This window comes from Cnephaeus nilssonii (assembly GCF_951640355.1).
Source record: "Cnephaeus nilssonii genome assembly, chromosome: 6".
Lineage (NCBI taxonomy): Eukaryota > Metazoa > Chordata > Mammalia > Chiroptera > Vespertilionidae > Cnephaeus > Cnephaeus nilssonii.
The window spans coordinates 3,900,359-3,914,098 of NC_137077.1; the positions used below are offsets into that span (position 1 = coordinate 3,900,359).

Consider the following 13,740-nt stretch of genomic DNA (forward strand, 5'->3'; position numbering starts at 1 on the left):
GAGGTATTATTAGTGGTAGAGATGGGACTAGAGTTCAGATCCCCTGATTCTCAGATGGGCAAGCAGCATGATGCAGAGAAAAGAGTTTTTAAAACCAGAAAGGCTTGATTTTATATCCCTTTTCTGCAGGGATTAAATAGCCTTGTTAATTTAAAGCAGTTATTTCCCTTCTCTGCTCCTCAGTTCCGTTATCCATAAAAAGAAAATATGAGGGCCTGAATGTGGCAACATTTGCAAGCACCATAGGGAATATTTCCTGGCTCGTAACAAGCCCTTGAGAAACATGAATTCCCTTTGCCTCCCTGGTGCATGGGTCTTATCACCACCCCACACTGGGTGTTTATTCCTAGATGGTCAAACAAATGATGATCAGTAACAAACTGCTCAGGGTCATATAAGAAATCTGTAGCAAGAGAATTCAGACATCATGAGACCTACTTCCTAGAGTCTGTCCTGTAAAACTGAACCTGCCACCAGCCCGTCCCTCCAGTGTGCATCATCACGAACCCCAGCAAGACTGCTGCTGCTGCTGCTGACGCAAGGTCACCAAGTCAGAACTCTAGGGTCCTTGGAGGAAAGGTTAGCAGGGGCCCCTACCTGGGATGTCAGCATGAATGAAGGCCGGGGCATGCTTCGCTGGCGAGTGGACCAGCACCGCAGTGATACAGTGGGCACTGGCCACCTGCAGCATCTCATCTCTGGAAAGGAGGAGCTGGAGAAACAGGAAGCAGAAAGTGCTGGTTACACCCCTGACAGGATCGGAGGGACGCAGCCTGAGTGCCTCAGGGCAGGAACCTGAATGTCTCTGATCCCTCCTGCACTACCAGTCACCAGGCATGAGGATGGTGCTTGGGGAGGGCAGTTACGGATGACGGAAAGGAGTCTCTATGCACAGTAGCAGGTGAGAAATGGAACAAAAGAACAGAGGCACTGAAAGAACATGAAAACTGCTGAAATTGGTTTGGCTCAGTGGATAGAGCGTCAGTCTGCGGACTGAGGGGTCCCAGGTTCGATCCTGGTCAAGGGCATGTACATTGGTTGCAGGCACATCCCCGGTAGGGAGTGTGCAGGAGGCAGCTGGTTGATGTTTCTAGCTCTCTATCCCTCTCCCTTCCTCTCTGTAAAAAATCAATAAAATATATTAAAAAAAAAAAAAAGAACACGAAAACCATCACCTAGCAGTGATGTGTCTCACCATCAGGATGGCAACAGCAAAATAAACACAGAAAGGAGATTTTTTATTTTATTTATTTTGGTTCAGAGGCACAGGACTTGATCTTTAGATTTCACAGGCCTTGTGAAATGCGGACCATTCTAGAGACATCCCAGGAGGACAAGGAGGAGCAATTTGCTCTAGCTTTTTAACCCCTAACGCACCTATCCCCAACTGTACTTCCCCACTTCTGACTAGAGCGCCTCCTCTTTCCTACAGGAGTCAATCAATGATACTCCTGCCAGCAGATGAGGCTTGTAGCTCTGCCAAGCCCTGTGCTGATCACTTCAGAGACAGACAGCCAAACTGAGGTCCCACCCTAAAGAAGACCCCAGTTGATCAACCACAATATGGTGAGGTAAGTGCTATGACTTAGGGGCACCTTCTACCTAAAAAAAATCAAAACAAACTAGGGTGACAGGGGAGCCCTCTAGGCCTTGAAAGCTGAATCGGAGATCAACATACAACGGAGGGGGAGAGGCTTTAAAGGCAAAGGGAAGAGCATCTGCACAGCTAGACAGGATGTCCTAGTGTAGACAGGACCAGGGAGAAGTTGTATGTGGCTGGAGCACTGAGTTGTGGAGTAGAAGAAACAGGTAAGTAAGGCTGAAAGGGTAAACAGGGTCCAGAGAAAGAGGGCTCTAGGTTCCACGCTGAGAAGCTTGAGTTTTATCCCTAAAGCAGCTGAGGTAGCTTTGTTGCTGTTGTGGCATGTAGTCTTCATTCCCAGGCAGCCCGGATGTGAAGGGGAAGATGCAACCTAAGGATTCACAACTGAAAAAAAATTGTACTTTGAGTCTTCTAACAGCATGTTGTTTGGCTAGTAAGGAAACACTTTGTAAATCCTAGACAGAAGGAGTGGTGGATGAGGACAAGGCTCAGGGGGCATTCGGGTTCCCTTGTTACAGGGAATCACAAGACAAGGACCTTTTTGAGCACCAAAGGCAGTGTGGTCTGTCCTGGTGGCCCCTCAACACCGTCCATACTTTCCGCCAGGGCTGACTTGTTCATGATCATGGACACAAAGAGATCATACTTCAGCAGCTGCCTCAGCAGACCTGGAAAACAAAGGGGTTGGGAAGTCAGGCAAGAGGAACAGAGCCACCAGAGGACACCTCAGACAGCCCCTAGCAACGTCTTTATGTCTCAGAAGATATTCCCAAGTATTTTATTTTGTACTAGAGGCCCAGTGCATGATTGAATTATGCACGTGTAGGGTCCCCTACATGCTTTCCCTTTCAATCACGGGGAGCTGGGTGCCTGTCCGCTGGTGCACCAGGCGCCGGAGGCTTCTGAAAGGCCTGCTGCCTGAGCGGACAGGCACCCAGCTCCCACACTTTTGCTTTCGATTGCAGGGCTTCTGAAAGGCCTGCTGCCTGAGCGGACAGGCACTCAGCTCCCCCGCTTTTGATGGTCGGCGCGGCGGGACATCAGCTCGCTGCCCCAGAAGCCCCTTCTGTGCCGCAGCACAGCCATGGCGCAGACGCTGAGCTCATGCCGCTGCTGGCGACGCAGTTCAGCGTCCCGCCGGCCCAATCAGCTACCCCGGCCACCCCGAGTCCCGCCCCCCCGCGCCTCCTGGCCAATCATGGGCATAGTGAAGGTACGGTCAATTTGCATATTTGTCTATTATTAGGTAGGATAATGCTACTGTAAAGGGTATTGTTGTCTTAATTTCTTTTTTTTTTCTTCCAATTTTTTTATTAAGGTATTATATGTGTACATATCTTACCATTGCCCTCCCCACACCCCACTCCCATATATGCCCCCACCCCCCAGAGTTTTGCATCCATTGGTTATGCTTATATGCATGCATACAAGTCCTTTGATTGATCTCTTATCTCCCCCACCTCTCCCTAACCTTCCCCTTGTAATTTGACAGTCTGTTTGATGCTTTACTGTCTCTGTATCTATCTTTTTGTTCAAGTTTATAATGTTCTTTATTATCCATAAATGAGTGAGATCATGTGGTATTTTTCTTTCATTGACTGACTTATTTCACTTAACATAATGTTCTCCAATTCCTCCCAGGTTGCTGCAAATGATGAGAATTCCTTCTTTTTTATGGCAGCATAGTATTCCATTGTGTAGATGTACCACAGTTTTCTGATCCAGTCATCTGCTGACGGGCACCTAGGCTGTTTCCAAATCTTAGCTATGGTGAATTGTGCTGCTATGAACATAGGGGTGCATATATCCTTTCTAATTGGTGTTTCTAGTTTCTTCGGATATATTCCCAGGAGTGGGATTACTGGGTCAAATGGGAGTTCCATTTTTTCAGAGAGTTTGTTGTTAGTATGTGGAAGCACAACTGATTTTGTATCCTGCAACTTCACTGAATTCATTTACTAGTCTAACCGTTTTTAGGGTTTTCTATATATAAGAATTATAGTACTATTCTAAATAGAATCCTATCCTTTTCTGTGCAACCTCCATAATAGCACTTACCACACTAGACTCTAACTGTCCCCATCTGGACTATGAGCTCCCTCAGAACAGAGCATGGGTTTGATTATTTTTATGATCCAGAGACCAGCACAGAGCCTGGCTCAGAATGCATGCTCGCTGTGTGTCCCTGGACTGTTCACAACAGAGTTCTTGGCCCAAACTGGGAAAAGAAATGGTTGTCACCCACAGACTATGCTTTTCCCTGTACCTCCTGCCTAAGGGGCCTCAAATAACATGCAAAGAAACCTGGACATCACCCTGGAGGCTAGAGGAAGCTATAAGTGACTTTCCAAATAGGAAAATCTGGCAGGATACAAGCTGTGTAGGATGAAGATGAACTTGGCAGCAAGTACAGGGTGCACCAGGATAGGCAGTGAAGGTTGGAGGCAGAAAAATGGCTGTCCACTTTCTTTCCTCTTCTCCTTCCAAAGGCAACATTCTTAAGATGCCACACCAACTCTACGCATCTTTCTCCCAGTCTGTGCATCTTATCTCCCAAACACATGGCTTTGCAAAGCAGCAAACTCCCCCACCACTAGAGAGCCTATATCTCAAGTCCTCAAGCAAAACATCAAACACTTTCTGTCTTCTCTGCAGTCTTATGTTTTACCCAAGCAATTGATCTGTAGCTCCTTCGTCTGGGCACCATCCAGCGTGGAAAGGAAGAGAGGGCACAGCTTCTCCCGGAAATGGCCTGAAAGCACCTCAGCGGCCATTGGTGAGGAGTACAGCTTCCCATAGAGGTAACAGACAGAAGCTTGCACCCCCTCGCTGGGGTATACTAAACCTCTTAACAGATGCTCCATCAGGTTACCTGTCCAGAAGACAACCAAGGGGCCGGGGAACCGCACAATGTCAGCTGCTACATGAAACTATACATATTGCTCTCAATGGGGGAGTAATGATAATCCCCAATAGTCTACCACAATAAATTATTTCTGGGCACTTAATCAAAGGGGGAAACGAAGGTTTGGAAAAGTGAAGTGATTTACGCTTGGGTAAGTCCTCTGTGAGATACTTATTGCATTTTACTGATAGAAAACAGTGCTTCTAGGCTTCAGAATTAATTCCTCCTTCCAGCCAAAAGGAAGATTCATACTAGGTACTTAATTAGTTGTTTTAAAATAGTGAATATAAATAGCCCAAGACCAGAGTTGAGAAGCACTTTTTCAAATTGGCCAACATAGAGGACATTTTGCAGCTGGAAACCAAAGCCTAGAAAAGGGAAGTAATGAAGTTGTAGACAATGAATGGGCCATCCCGATGGAAGTGATCAAAGCAGGTGAAAGGAAGGAAAGAGAAAAGCACACTGAGACTCAGAGGATGTTCAGAAGTAAAAAAAAAAGCAGGTGAAAGGGGAGCAGCAGTGCTTCCTCGGAGGTCACTCACGATGCTCCATTACAAGCTTGTCTGCCAAAGCAGGGATGGCATCCACCAACTTGCCGAGAAGGGTCAGGGTGGCCAGGCTGCCTCGCATGGAGGGCATGTTACAGAGCTACAGAAAGTGAACATATTCCACTCCATAAATTAGGGTCAGGACAAAGCTCCCACCAAAACTTACCTTGCCCTATCCACACCAAAGCCCATATTGTGCGTGTCTCTCCCCACAATCAGTAACCAGCCTCTTTAGCTAAGTGTCTGTCTCCCCTATTGGACTGGGAAGCTCCAGGGGAAAGATTCCTCTCAGTTGGCAAGGTCATAAAGGCAGAATTCTGGCTCAGTGCAAAAAAAAAAAAAAAGTATTGCTATTATCATTGCTACAGCTACTATTATGGAACACTCTATATGCTTGGTACTTTACAGGGAGAGTCAATAGTATATATTTCACCTTTTCTATTGACTAACTGTAGCACCTTAAGTAAGACCCTTAACTCCACTTGTGGGAAATGATAATAATATTAACTTCATAGGGTTGTTGGGAAGACTGAATGAGATACAGCTTGTAAAGCATCTAAAACAATGACTAGCATATAGAAAGTGCTCATAGGGTTAAATGGCATCATCATCATAAGTACTAATATATATACTTATAAATCCAATCTAATATATTAATCACATACAGAGTAATTATAGTGACATGATAATTTAATATTATTTATAATTACATGTTGCTCTTGATGGTGTTAAGATAAATATGTGTCTTCCTTTGCAAAAAAAAAAAAAAAGTGATTCTGATCATTCCAAAATCTTAAACACAATGCAAAAGCTGCTTGTTTAATTGATATCTTTGACTATACTGGAGAAAGCAGGTTAAACATACCCACTCAGTGCTTACCTTAGATGCTGATAAAAAGCAAATGCCTTCAGAACAAAATACTGTACACAATTCAGACCAAATAAAAATACTAAGCCAAGACATAGTGAACATATTTCCTTGATAAATTCATCAAGGAAATCTGTATTATATTTAGGAGGACATAGAGAATGGCCATGGATGATGATGCTAGAAAGACGGGACTTCACCACAGGGAGGTAGCATTTGGGAGATTGAAGGGGAAGGTAGGAAGCTGCAAAGAGCACTGAAGCAGGATCAAAAGACCCAGGCCCTAGCTCTGGCTCTGCCGCTGACTCAGTGACCTCAGGCACGTCCCTTTTCCTCTCTGGATTTCCACCTCCCACCTATTCACAGGAGGGTTGGCCCAGCTCTGCTATCTGAGGGGTACTCACAGCCATTGACTGACCTCTTTGTGGCACTCATCCAGCAGGCAAGGAATGGTCTGCTCTAATTTCAGCTGAGTCGTAAGCTGGATAAGGACTGAGCAGACACAACAGCATTACCAATCAGAAGACAACCCGGAGTTCGCCTTTGATAGCCCTTCTACTCGAAGTCATTTGCTTGTGCTAATTGGTATTAGTCTTTTCTGCCTCCCTCATTAAACCATGTGTGCACATCCAGACCAAAGAATTTCTGTCTTCACTGTTTCACATCAGTAGCTCACAATTAGGCTGCACATTAGAATCACCTAGGAAGCTTTAAAAAAATAATAATACTAATGCCCAAGACCAATTTAAATCAGAATCTCTAGAGAAAGAAACTAAGCATGTGGATATTTTTAAAGTTCCCCAGGTAAGCCTATTGTGAAGCCGAGGCTGCAAACTACTATTTATATTAGTTCTACTTTCTTCCTTCCTCAGAATGTGCTCCTTCATATACTAGAAAACAGAATTATGATTGAGTTCCTTTGCCAGTAATGGCCAACAATATTACATCTCAACCCCAAACCCATCCTTCTATGCAATCACGTGTGATGCTTCCGCTGGTGTTTGGAGAGGGGTAGAGAAGAGGCTGGGTCTACAAAGTGTGGGAAAAGCTTCAAATGAACTTCAGCTGCTGCTGTGGGGAGGCTCTGTCACTTCCACGGTAAAGGATAATACAAAAACAGGAAGAAAGCATGGAGCAAACAGGAACAGTGAGGAAGGAGCAAGTCCTTCTCCCTCTAGTTTTATAATCTCCATCTAGGGCCCACCACCTCAGTGAAGTTCTTGGGGTCTGCTGAGGGTTTTGCAAGCTATACTGGCACCAATCAGGAGCGAATGGCTTTAGAATTATAGCCCCATTCAAGAGTGGCCTTGAGGAAAATAGTGAAATCTCCCCTCCCCTGCCAGTAGTCAGAACTTCAAGTGATACATTTGTCTGTCCACATCCTCTAGATTGAAAGATGGTCAGAAGTACAAACAGATGGTGTTAACGTATGATCTGTTTGTTACAGCTGCTCACAGTTACAGCTGCTAACTGTGTGGCTGGATGGTCATGGACCCAGAAGCAGCCAAGCGGTATCCTCTCTTCAGAGGTCTGGATTTCATATATGCGGTCCTTCCTCCAAACTTGTAGTTTTAATAATTCCAACCTTCCTTTGTTTTCCCAGCCTAGGAGTGCGAGCTACTTTCTGAAACTGCTACCTTTTTTTGTCTTCAGTTACCCAGTTAATAATTCTTTATATTAGGTGTGTTTTTTTCTGTTCAAATAACTTGTGTGGTTTGTTTCTTGACTAGACCCTAACTGATACTGTTCTTGCTCATTCTGCAAGAATTCTCCCATCCCAATGCTCTTATCTTCCTTCTCATTGAGCTTTTTATAGGTAAACCCAGTGGTCGGCAAACTCATTAGTCAGCAGAGCCAAATAACAACAGTACAACGATTGAAATTTGAGAGCCAAATATTTTAAACTTAAACCTCTTCTAATGCCACTTCTTCAAAATAGACTCGCCCAGGCCGTGGTATTTTGTGGAAGAGCCACACTCAAGGGGCCAAAGAGCCGCATGTGGCTCGTGAGCCGCAGTTTGCCGACCACTGGAACCCATGCACTTCCATAGCTAACCTATGTGCAGACAACTTCCAACCAACCAATATGAATGTAATAAAAACAGGGTTTTGTACATCTTTGTAACAGCACTCATCAACTCTTGTTATTTACCAGCCAATCTTTCCTTCACACTGTAAACTCTTAGAGGGCAGGACCATGACTTTTGTTGTTGTTAATCCTCACCCAAGGACATTTTTCCCATTGATTTTTAGGGAGAGAGAGAGCGAGAGAGAGAGAGAGAGAGAGAGAGAGAGAGAGAGAGAGAGAGAGAGAGAGAGAGAGAAATATTTATTCAAGAGAGACACATGGATCAGTTGCCTCCCGCACTCACCCCACCAGGGCTAGGGATCAAACCTGCAATCCTGGTATGTGCCCTTAACCGGGAATTGAACTCGAGACCCTTCAGTTCGTGGGCCGATGCTCTAACCACTTAACACACTGGCCAGGGTGGCAGGACCATGTCTTATCCATCTATGTATTCCAAGTGTCTAATACAGTACTTGGCATAGAGAAGGTGCCCAAGAAAGAAATGCAGAAGTAATGACTAACAACTAATTGAGCTTTCTTTATCTGTATCTAAAATGGAACATTTCGCCGAAACTGGTTTGGCTCAGTGGATAGAGCGTCGGCCTGCGGACTGAAAGGTCCCAGGTTCGATTCCGGTCAAGGGCATGTACCTTGGTTGCGGGCACATCCCCAGTAGGGGTTGTGCAAGAGGCAGCTGATCGGTGTTTCTCTATCATCGATGTTTCTAACTCTCTATCCCTCTCTCTTCCTCTCTGTAAAAAATCAATAAAAAAATATATTAAAAAAAATAAAATAAAATGGAACATTTCATCAAGATCTCAAATAACCACAGCTCCAATTCAGGCTGATATCCCCAGCCTCAAATGCTAAGTACACACGGTCTCACCTTACCTTCAATACAGAGGTCTCCCATACTCCCCTCTTCCACACTGCATAACAATCCTTGGAGGAGAAGGAGGTACGAGGGGGAAAGTTAATAATTAAAAGAAAAATAAAACCACAAAGGCACTCTGTGAGTCTAAGACTAATAGCAGCTTTAAGCAATGTCCCAGCTATCCTAGCACCTAGACTTTCAATGACCCACTCTGGCTTTAAAGGGATTAAAAGTCAGTGTGGCACAGTGTGGAGTCTGTAACAGACCTGGGGTAAAATTCCAGTTCTGCCTGTTGTTAGCTGTGACCTCCCTGAGCCTTAGGGGTCATCGCCTCTCCCTTAAAGTACTGCTTTAGCAGTTAAAAGCCAGAAAAGCCTCTGGCAGAGAAAAGTACTCAATACGAGTTAGCTCCCCTCCTCCCTATAAAAGGGCTTATTCCAAAGAATATTATAATTGTATTAAAAGAAGGGACATCTGACTACATCTCATTTTACACATGAAGAAATTAAAGCACAAGAAAGGGGAAGAAACTCAATTAGGGTCACAGCCAGGTCAGCAGACTCCAGTCTGGGCCTTCTGATCCTGTTCAAAAACCATAAAAGTCTAGACTTTTTGAAAGATCACACATTTCCCATATTCATCTTCACATTTTCACTAACTTCTTAGCTGTAATTACCATATAATGCATCATGTATCTTAGAAAGGTGACCATTTCTTCATCATTCTGACAAAACAATTTGCTAATAAGTTAGTGTTGCTTCGAAAAAAAGTCTAAATTATCTTTCCAAGACCATCTCCCCAAGACCCCCAAAAACAAATACACATGCTATACGTGCAATATTCGTGCCAAGTTTCCCTTTTAATCTCACCAAAAAGCATTCTTGTGAAGTGGATACAGACTCTCTGATCCTGAGCCAGCAGCTGCATGACCAGGGAGGTGTGCCTCACGAGGACATCGCGGAAACACGACAGCACATGCTTCTTGCGCACCAACTTGGGGGCGTACGAAGGAAAATATTCAGTAGCAAACAAGTCTCAGCCATTCTGAACCCCCAAACTGAAATTATGTATACAACACACAACTGTACAAACACAATTACAAGGTGATGCTGGAGGGATCATCTAATTGATGGCAAGATCAAATTCCCTGAAGGGAGTATGGAAAAGGATATCATTTACGCACAGGAATCCATGTGTTCATACAGAGGATTGTACATGAGCCAAGGTTCCTAATACCCTGTGTTTACATAGCACTTTACTGTTCACAAATCACTCTTTTTCCTACTTGCTCATTTAAGCCTAACAAGTTAGTTAGCAAAGCATGCACAAGCAGGTATCATTATAGCCATTTTGGAGATAACTGAAGCTCAGAGACTTTCCCAAGGCCTCAAATCTAAGTCTCCAACCAGATCTTGTCACAGGCCAGAGCTCTTTCCACCTCAACAGCCCAGCAGAGTGATACAGGGGGCGGGTGGGGGTGGGGATCCTTCATGAACCTTTCAGAGGTAGGTAGAGAAAATGCATCCTTCCATTCAACATAGACATAAATCCTCACACTCAATTCGCCTAGTAGCTGTGCAAAGTGCTCAATATTGTAGCAAAAGTTGGGTCAAAAAGGGGATGGGACAGGAACATGGGTTCAACTGACTATATCACCCTTTCAACTGGTGAGAGGTGAAGCTAAGAAAAGTGTGTTCGTTAAAGGTGAAGTTGGCCCTGGAGGTTTGGCTCAGTGGATGGAGTGTCGGCCTGCGGACTGAAGGGTCCTGGGTTCGATTCCAGCCAAGGGCACATGCCCAGGTTGCATGCAGGAGGCAGCCAATCAACGATTCCCTCTCATTATTGATGTTTCTATCTATCTCTCCCTCTCCCTTCCTCTCTGAAATCAATAAAAATAATTTTTTTAAAAAGGTGAAGTTGCATCTCTTATTGCCTCTAACCTATGCTATTGTAAATCTGTTTTCCTTCACCAATAACTCCTACATAATACATTAAGTTAGCGCTCTAAATGAGTCACTCCAAAAAAATCTCAATGACTCTCCTTCACCTCACAATCTGAGTTAGTCCAAGCGCCTTAGCTTGGATTCAAACTCTTCAAGGAACTGAGTTTAACCTGGTTATGCAACCTCAACTTTCCTTCAAACATTCTACTTCCCCAAACTCATCCTTGCTAATTAATACCTACCTCCTGGGATTAGATCCCCCATCTCTTCTGGTCCAAATCTTACCCATCTTCTCAAGCCTAATTCAAATGCTTCCTCCTCTAAAAAAAAAAAAAAACCTCCCCTAATTCCCCTCCTTATCGCACACAGCACTTGACCAGCTATGTCCATCTTTGAAACCCCCAGTAATGTGCTCTCTTATTTTCTCCCCTACCACACTGTCTTATTCATCTCTGTATCTCTGATTCACTCACTGCCAAAGAATGACAACCTCAGAACTCCTGGCCTCAGTGATATCTCAGATGTGATCAGCGAGCTCAGCAGTTGTCACTGTAGTCTGGGGACCCTGGGGATACCCAAAACCCTTCCAGGGGCTCCATGAGATCAAAATTATTTCATATGATACTAAGATGCTATTTGCCTTTTTCACTCTTATTCTCTCACAAGGGTATGGTGAAGCTTTTCAAACATTACACAACCTGTGATAACAGATTAAACGCATATATGAAAATCCAGCTGTCTCCAAATAATCCGGCCATTAAAGAAATTTGCAAAAATGTAAAACAAAGCCAGTACTCTTCACTATCTTTTTTGTTTTGGAAAACATAGTTATTTTCCACTTTTTAAATTATAGTACTTATACATTATACACTTGAAATGGCAAAATGGTAAATTTCAGGTTATGTATTTTTGCCAGAATAAAAAGAATTATGTTAATATGAAATAGATTTACTATTGTTTTTAAGTAAATTAATATTTTAAAACTTTGTTTTGATTTCTAGTACAGTAAATATCAGTGGCGCCCTCTGGTGTGGCTCAGTGGTTGAGCGTCAATCTATGAACCAGGAGGTCATGGCTCCAACCCTGGTCAGGGCACATGCTTGGGTTTCAGACTCCATCCCCAGTGTGGGGCGCACAGGAGGCAGCCAATCAATGATTCTCTCTCCTCATCGATGTTCCTCCTTCTCCCTTCCTCTCTGAAATCAATTACACACACACACACCCACACACACACACACACACTAGAGAGGTCAGCTTCTGGCTGAGCGGCACGCCCCCTGTGGGAGCGCACTGACCACCAGGGGGCAGCTCCTGCACTGAGCATCTGCCCCCTGGTGGTGAGCGCGTGTCATAGCAACCAGTCTTCTGCTGTTCAGTTGATTTGTATATTAGCCTTTTATTATTTAGGATATATATCAATGGCTATAACCCACAAAAACATAAGCTCTTTGGGGTCCTCAACACTTTTTAAAAGTGTAAAGGCACTCTGAGATGAAAATTTTGAGGACCACGGATATAGCCCCTCCCTGCACCCAAGGCATGAATTCCCTGCCACCCCTCATCCTCTCCCTTGACTGTGGGCGAGAAGTGACCTCCCAAACGCCCCTGGAATGCCTCCCGGGACCGCAAAACTCAGGGCAAAGGTGGGTCAGCACCAAGGAACAGCACCCACGCTTCTGCCAGCTCTTAGCAGTCTTCCCCTTCACCCCACTTCTGCCTGGCTGTCACTGCCACCTGTGGCTCCTGCCACCCAGAGACCCAGGCAGCCCTCCCCTGCACATTTCCACCCTCGGGAACCGAAGGAAATGAAGGGCCCCAGCGCGTGTGCGCCTGGCCGCTGGGGAGCCGGCGGCTGCAAAGGAGGACGCCTGAGCCAAGGCCGGAGCCGGGCGGAATGGAGAGGAGGGGAGGGCAGGCCTCCGGGAGGTGCGCCTGGGAGGCCCGCTGGCGTCCCGGGGGCCCAGGGTTACCGCGCACGGGACAGGCCCACTGGGGCGCAGAGTCTGGGCCGGGGCCTGAGGGGCACTGGGGCTGAGGGGGTGCAGGGAAGAGGGCGGCTCTGGCGGCCGAGGGGAGGGGGGCGCGCACCGACACCCCGGGCTCCGGCAGCAGCTCCAGCACGCAGGCCAGGCAGAGGCGTGGGGACGCGGGCAGCAGCCAGCGCGGGTCGTGCCGGTAGTGCGCCCTCTTGGAGAGCAGCACCGCCTCTTCGTCCCTCACAGCCATCTCTCTGCGCTCAGGCGGCGGCCGCAACACGTTTTCCCCGCGCAACTTGCGCGCAAGCGCACAGGAAAGAGACCCGCTGGGGCGGGGGCGGGGGGGCGGGGGGGCGGGGAGCGTAATGCGCCTGCGCAAGGACTAGAGCGTGCGCCAATGAGCCTAACACTCCCTCCCGTGGTCTGCAACCTTCATCACATTGAAGGTGGAAAAGCATTTATAAAGAAATAAAGAAGCTGTCATTACCTGGGAAAAGGAAGCAATCTATGTCTATTAAAAAATTAAATGAACGATCTCAGGTATTTTTATCTAAACACTATTAGTATGATTATTTTAAATTTACGTGACATCTTGCTCTAAAATTCAAGATGTTCCCCTCAAAATCTCCTCTCACAAAGGGCTCCACCACACTGGAGACTGTGTAAGCTCACCAGGCACACTGAAGAAGAAAAGTTTATTATGTTAAATAAATTAACCTATCAATCTAGAAGGATTTATTTAGCATCAAAATACTCAGCAGCCCTAGCCAGTTTGGCTCAGTGGATAGAGCCTGGGCCTGCGGACTGAAGGGTCCCCGGTTCCATTCTGGTCAAGGGCACATGCCCGGGTTGTGAGCTCGATCCCCAGTAGGGGGCGTGCAGGAGGCAGCCACTCATGATGTTTCTATCTCTCCCTCTCCCTTCCTCTCTGAAATCAATAGAGAAATATATTTAA

The 13,740-nt window shown here is 45.7% G+C and overlaps 1 protein-coding gene across 1 annotated transcript in view; it reads right to left on the reverse strand.

The window, feature by feature from the left end:
* The window catches only part of MEI1 (meiotic double-stranded break formation protein 1), a gene marked incomplete at both ends in the record, with an annotated part of 57,949 nt that extends 44,914 nt beyond the window's left edge, over positions 1 to 13,035 (reverse strand). The window contains 8 exons of the mRNA XM_079775491.1: positions 598 to 712; positions 2,141 to 2,271; positions 4,272 to 4,475; positions 5,051 to 5,156; positions 6,343 to 6,416; positions 8,884 to 8,934; positions 9,736 to 9,859; positions 12,898 to 13,035. Of these exons, the coding sequence (XP_079631617.1) occupies positions 598 to 712; positions 2,141 to 2,271; positions 4,272 to 4,475; positions 5,051 to 5,156; positions 6,343 to 6,416; positions 8,884 to 8,934; positions 9,736 to 9,859; positions 12,898 to 13,035 (943 nt within the window). The remainder of the gene's footprint in view (positions 1 to 597; positions 713 to 2,140; positions 2,272 to 4,271; positions 4,476 to 5,050; positions 5,157 to 6,342; positions 6,417 to 8,883; positions 8,935 to 9,735; positions 9,860 to 12,897) is intronic.
* Between the last annotated feature and the right edge of the window lie 705 nt (positions 13,036 to 13,740).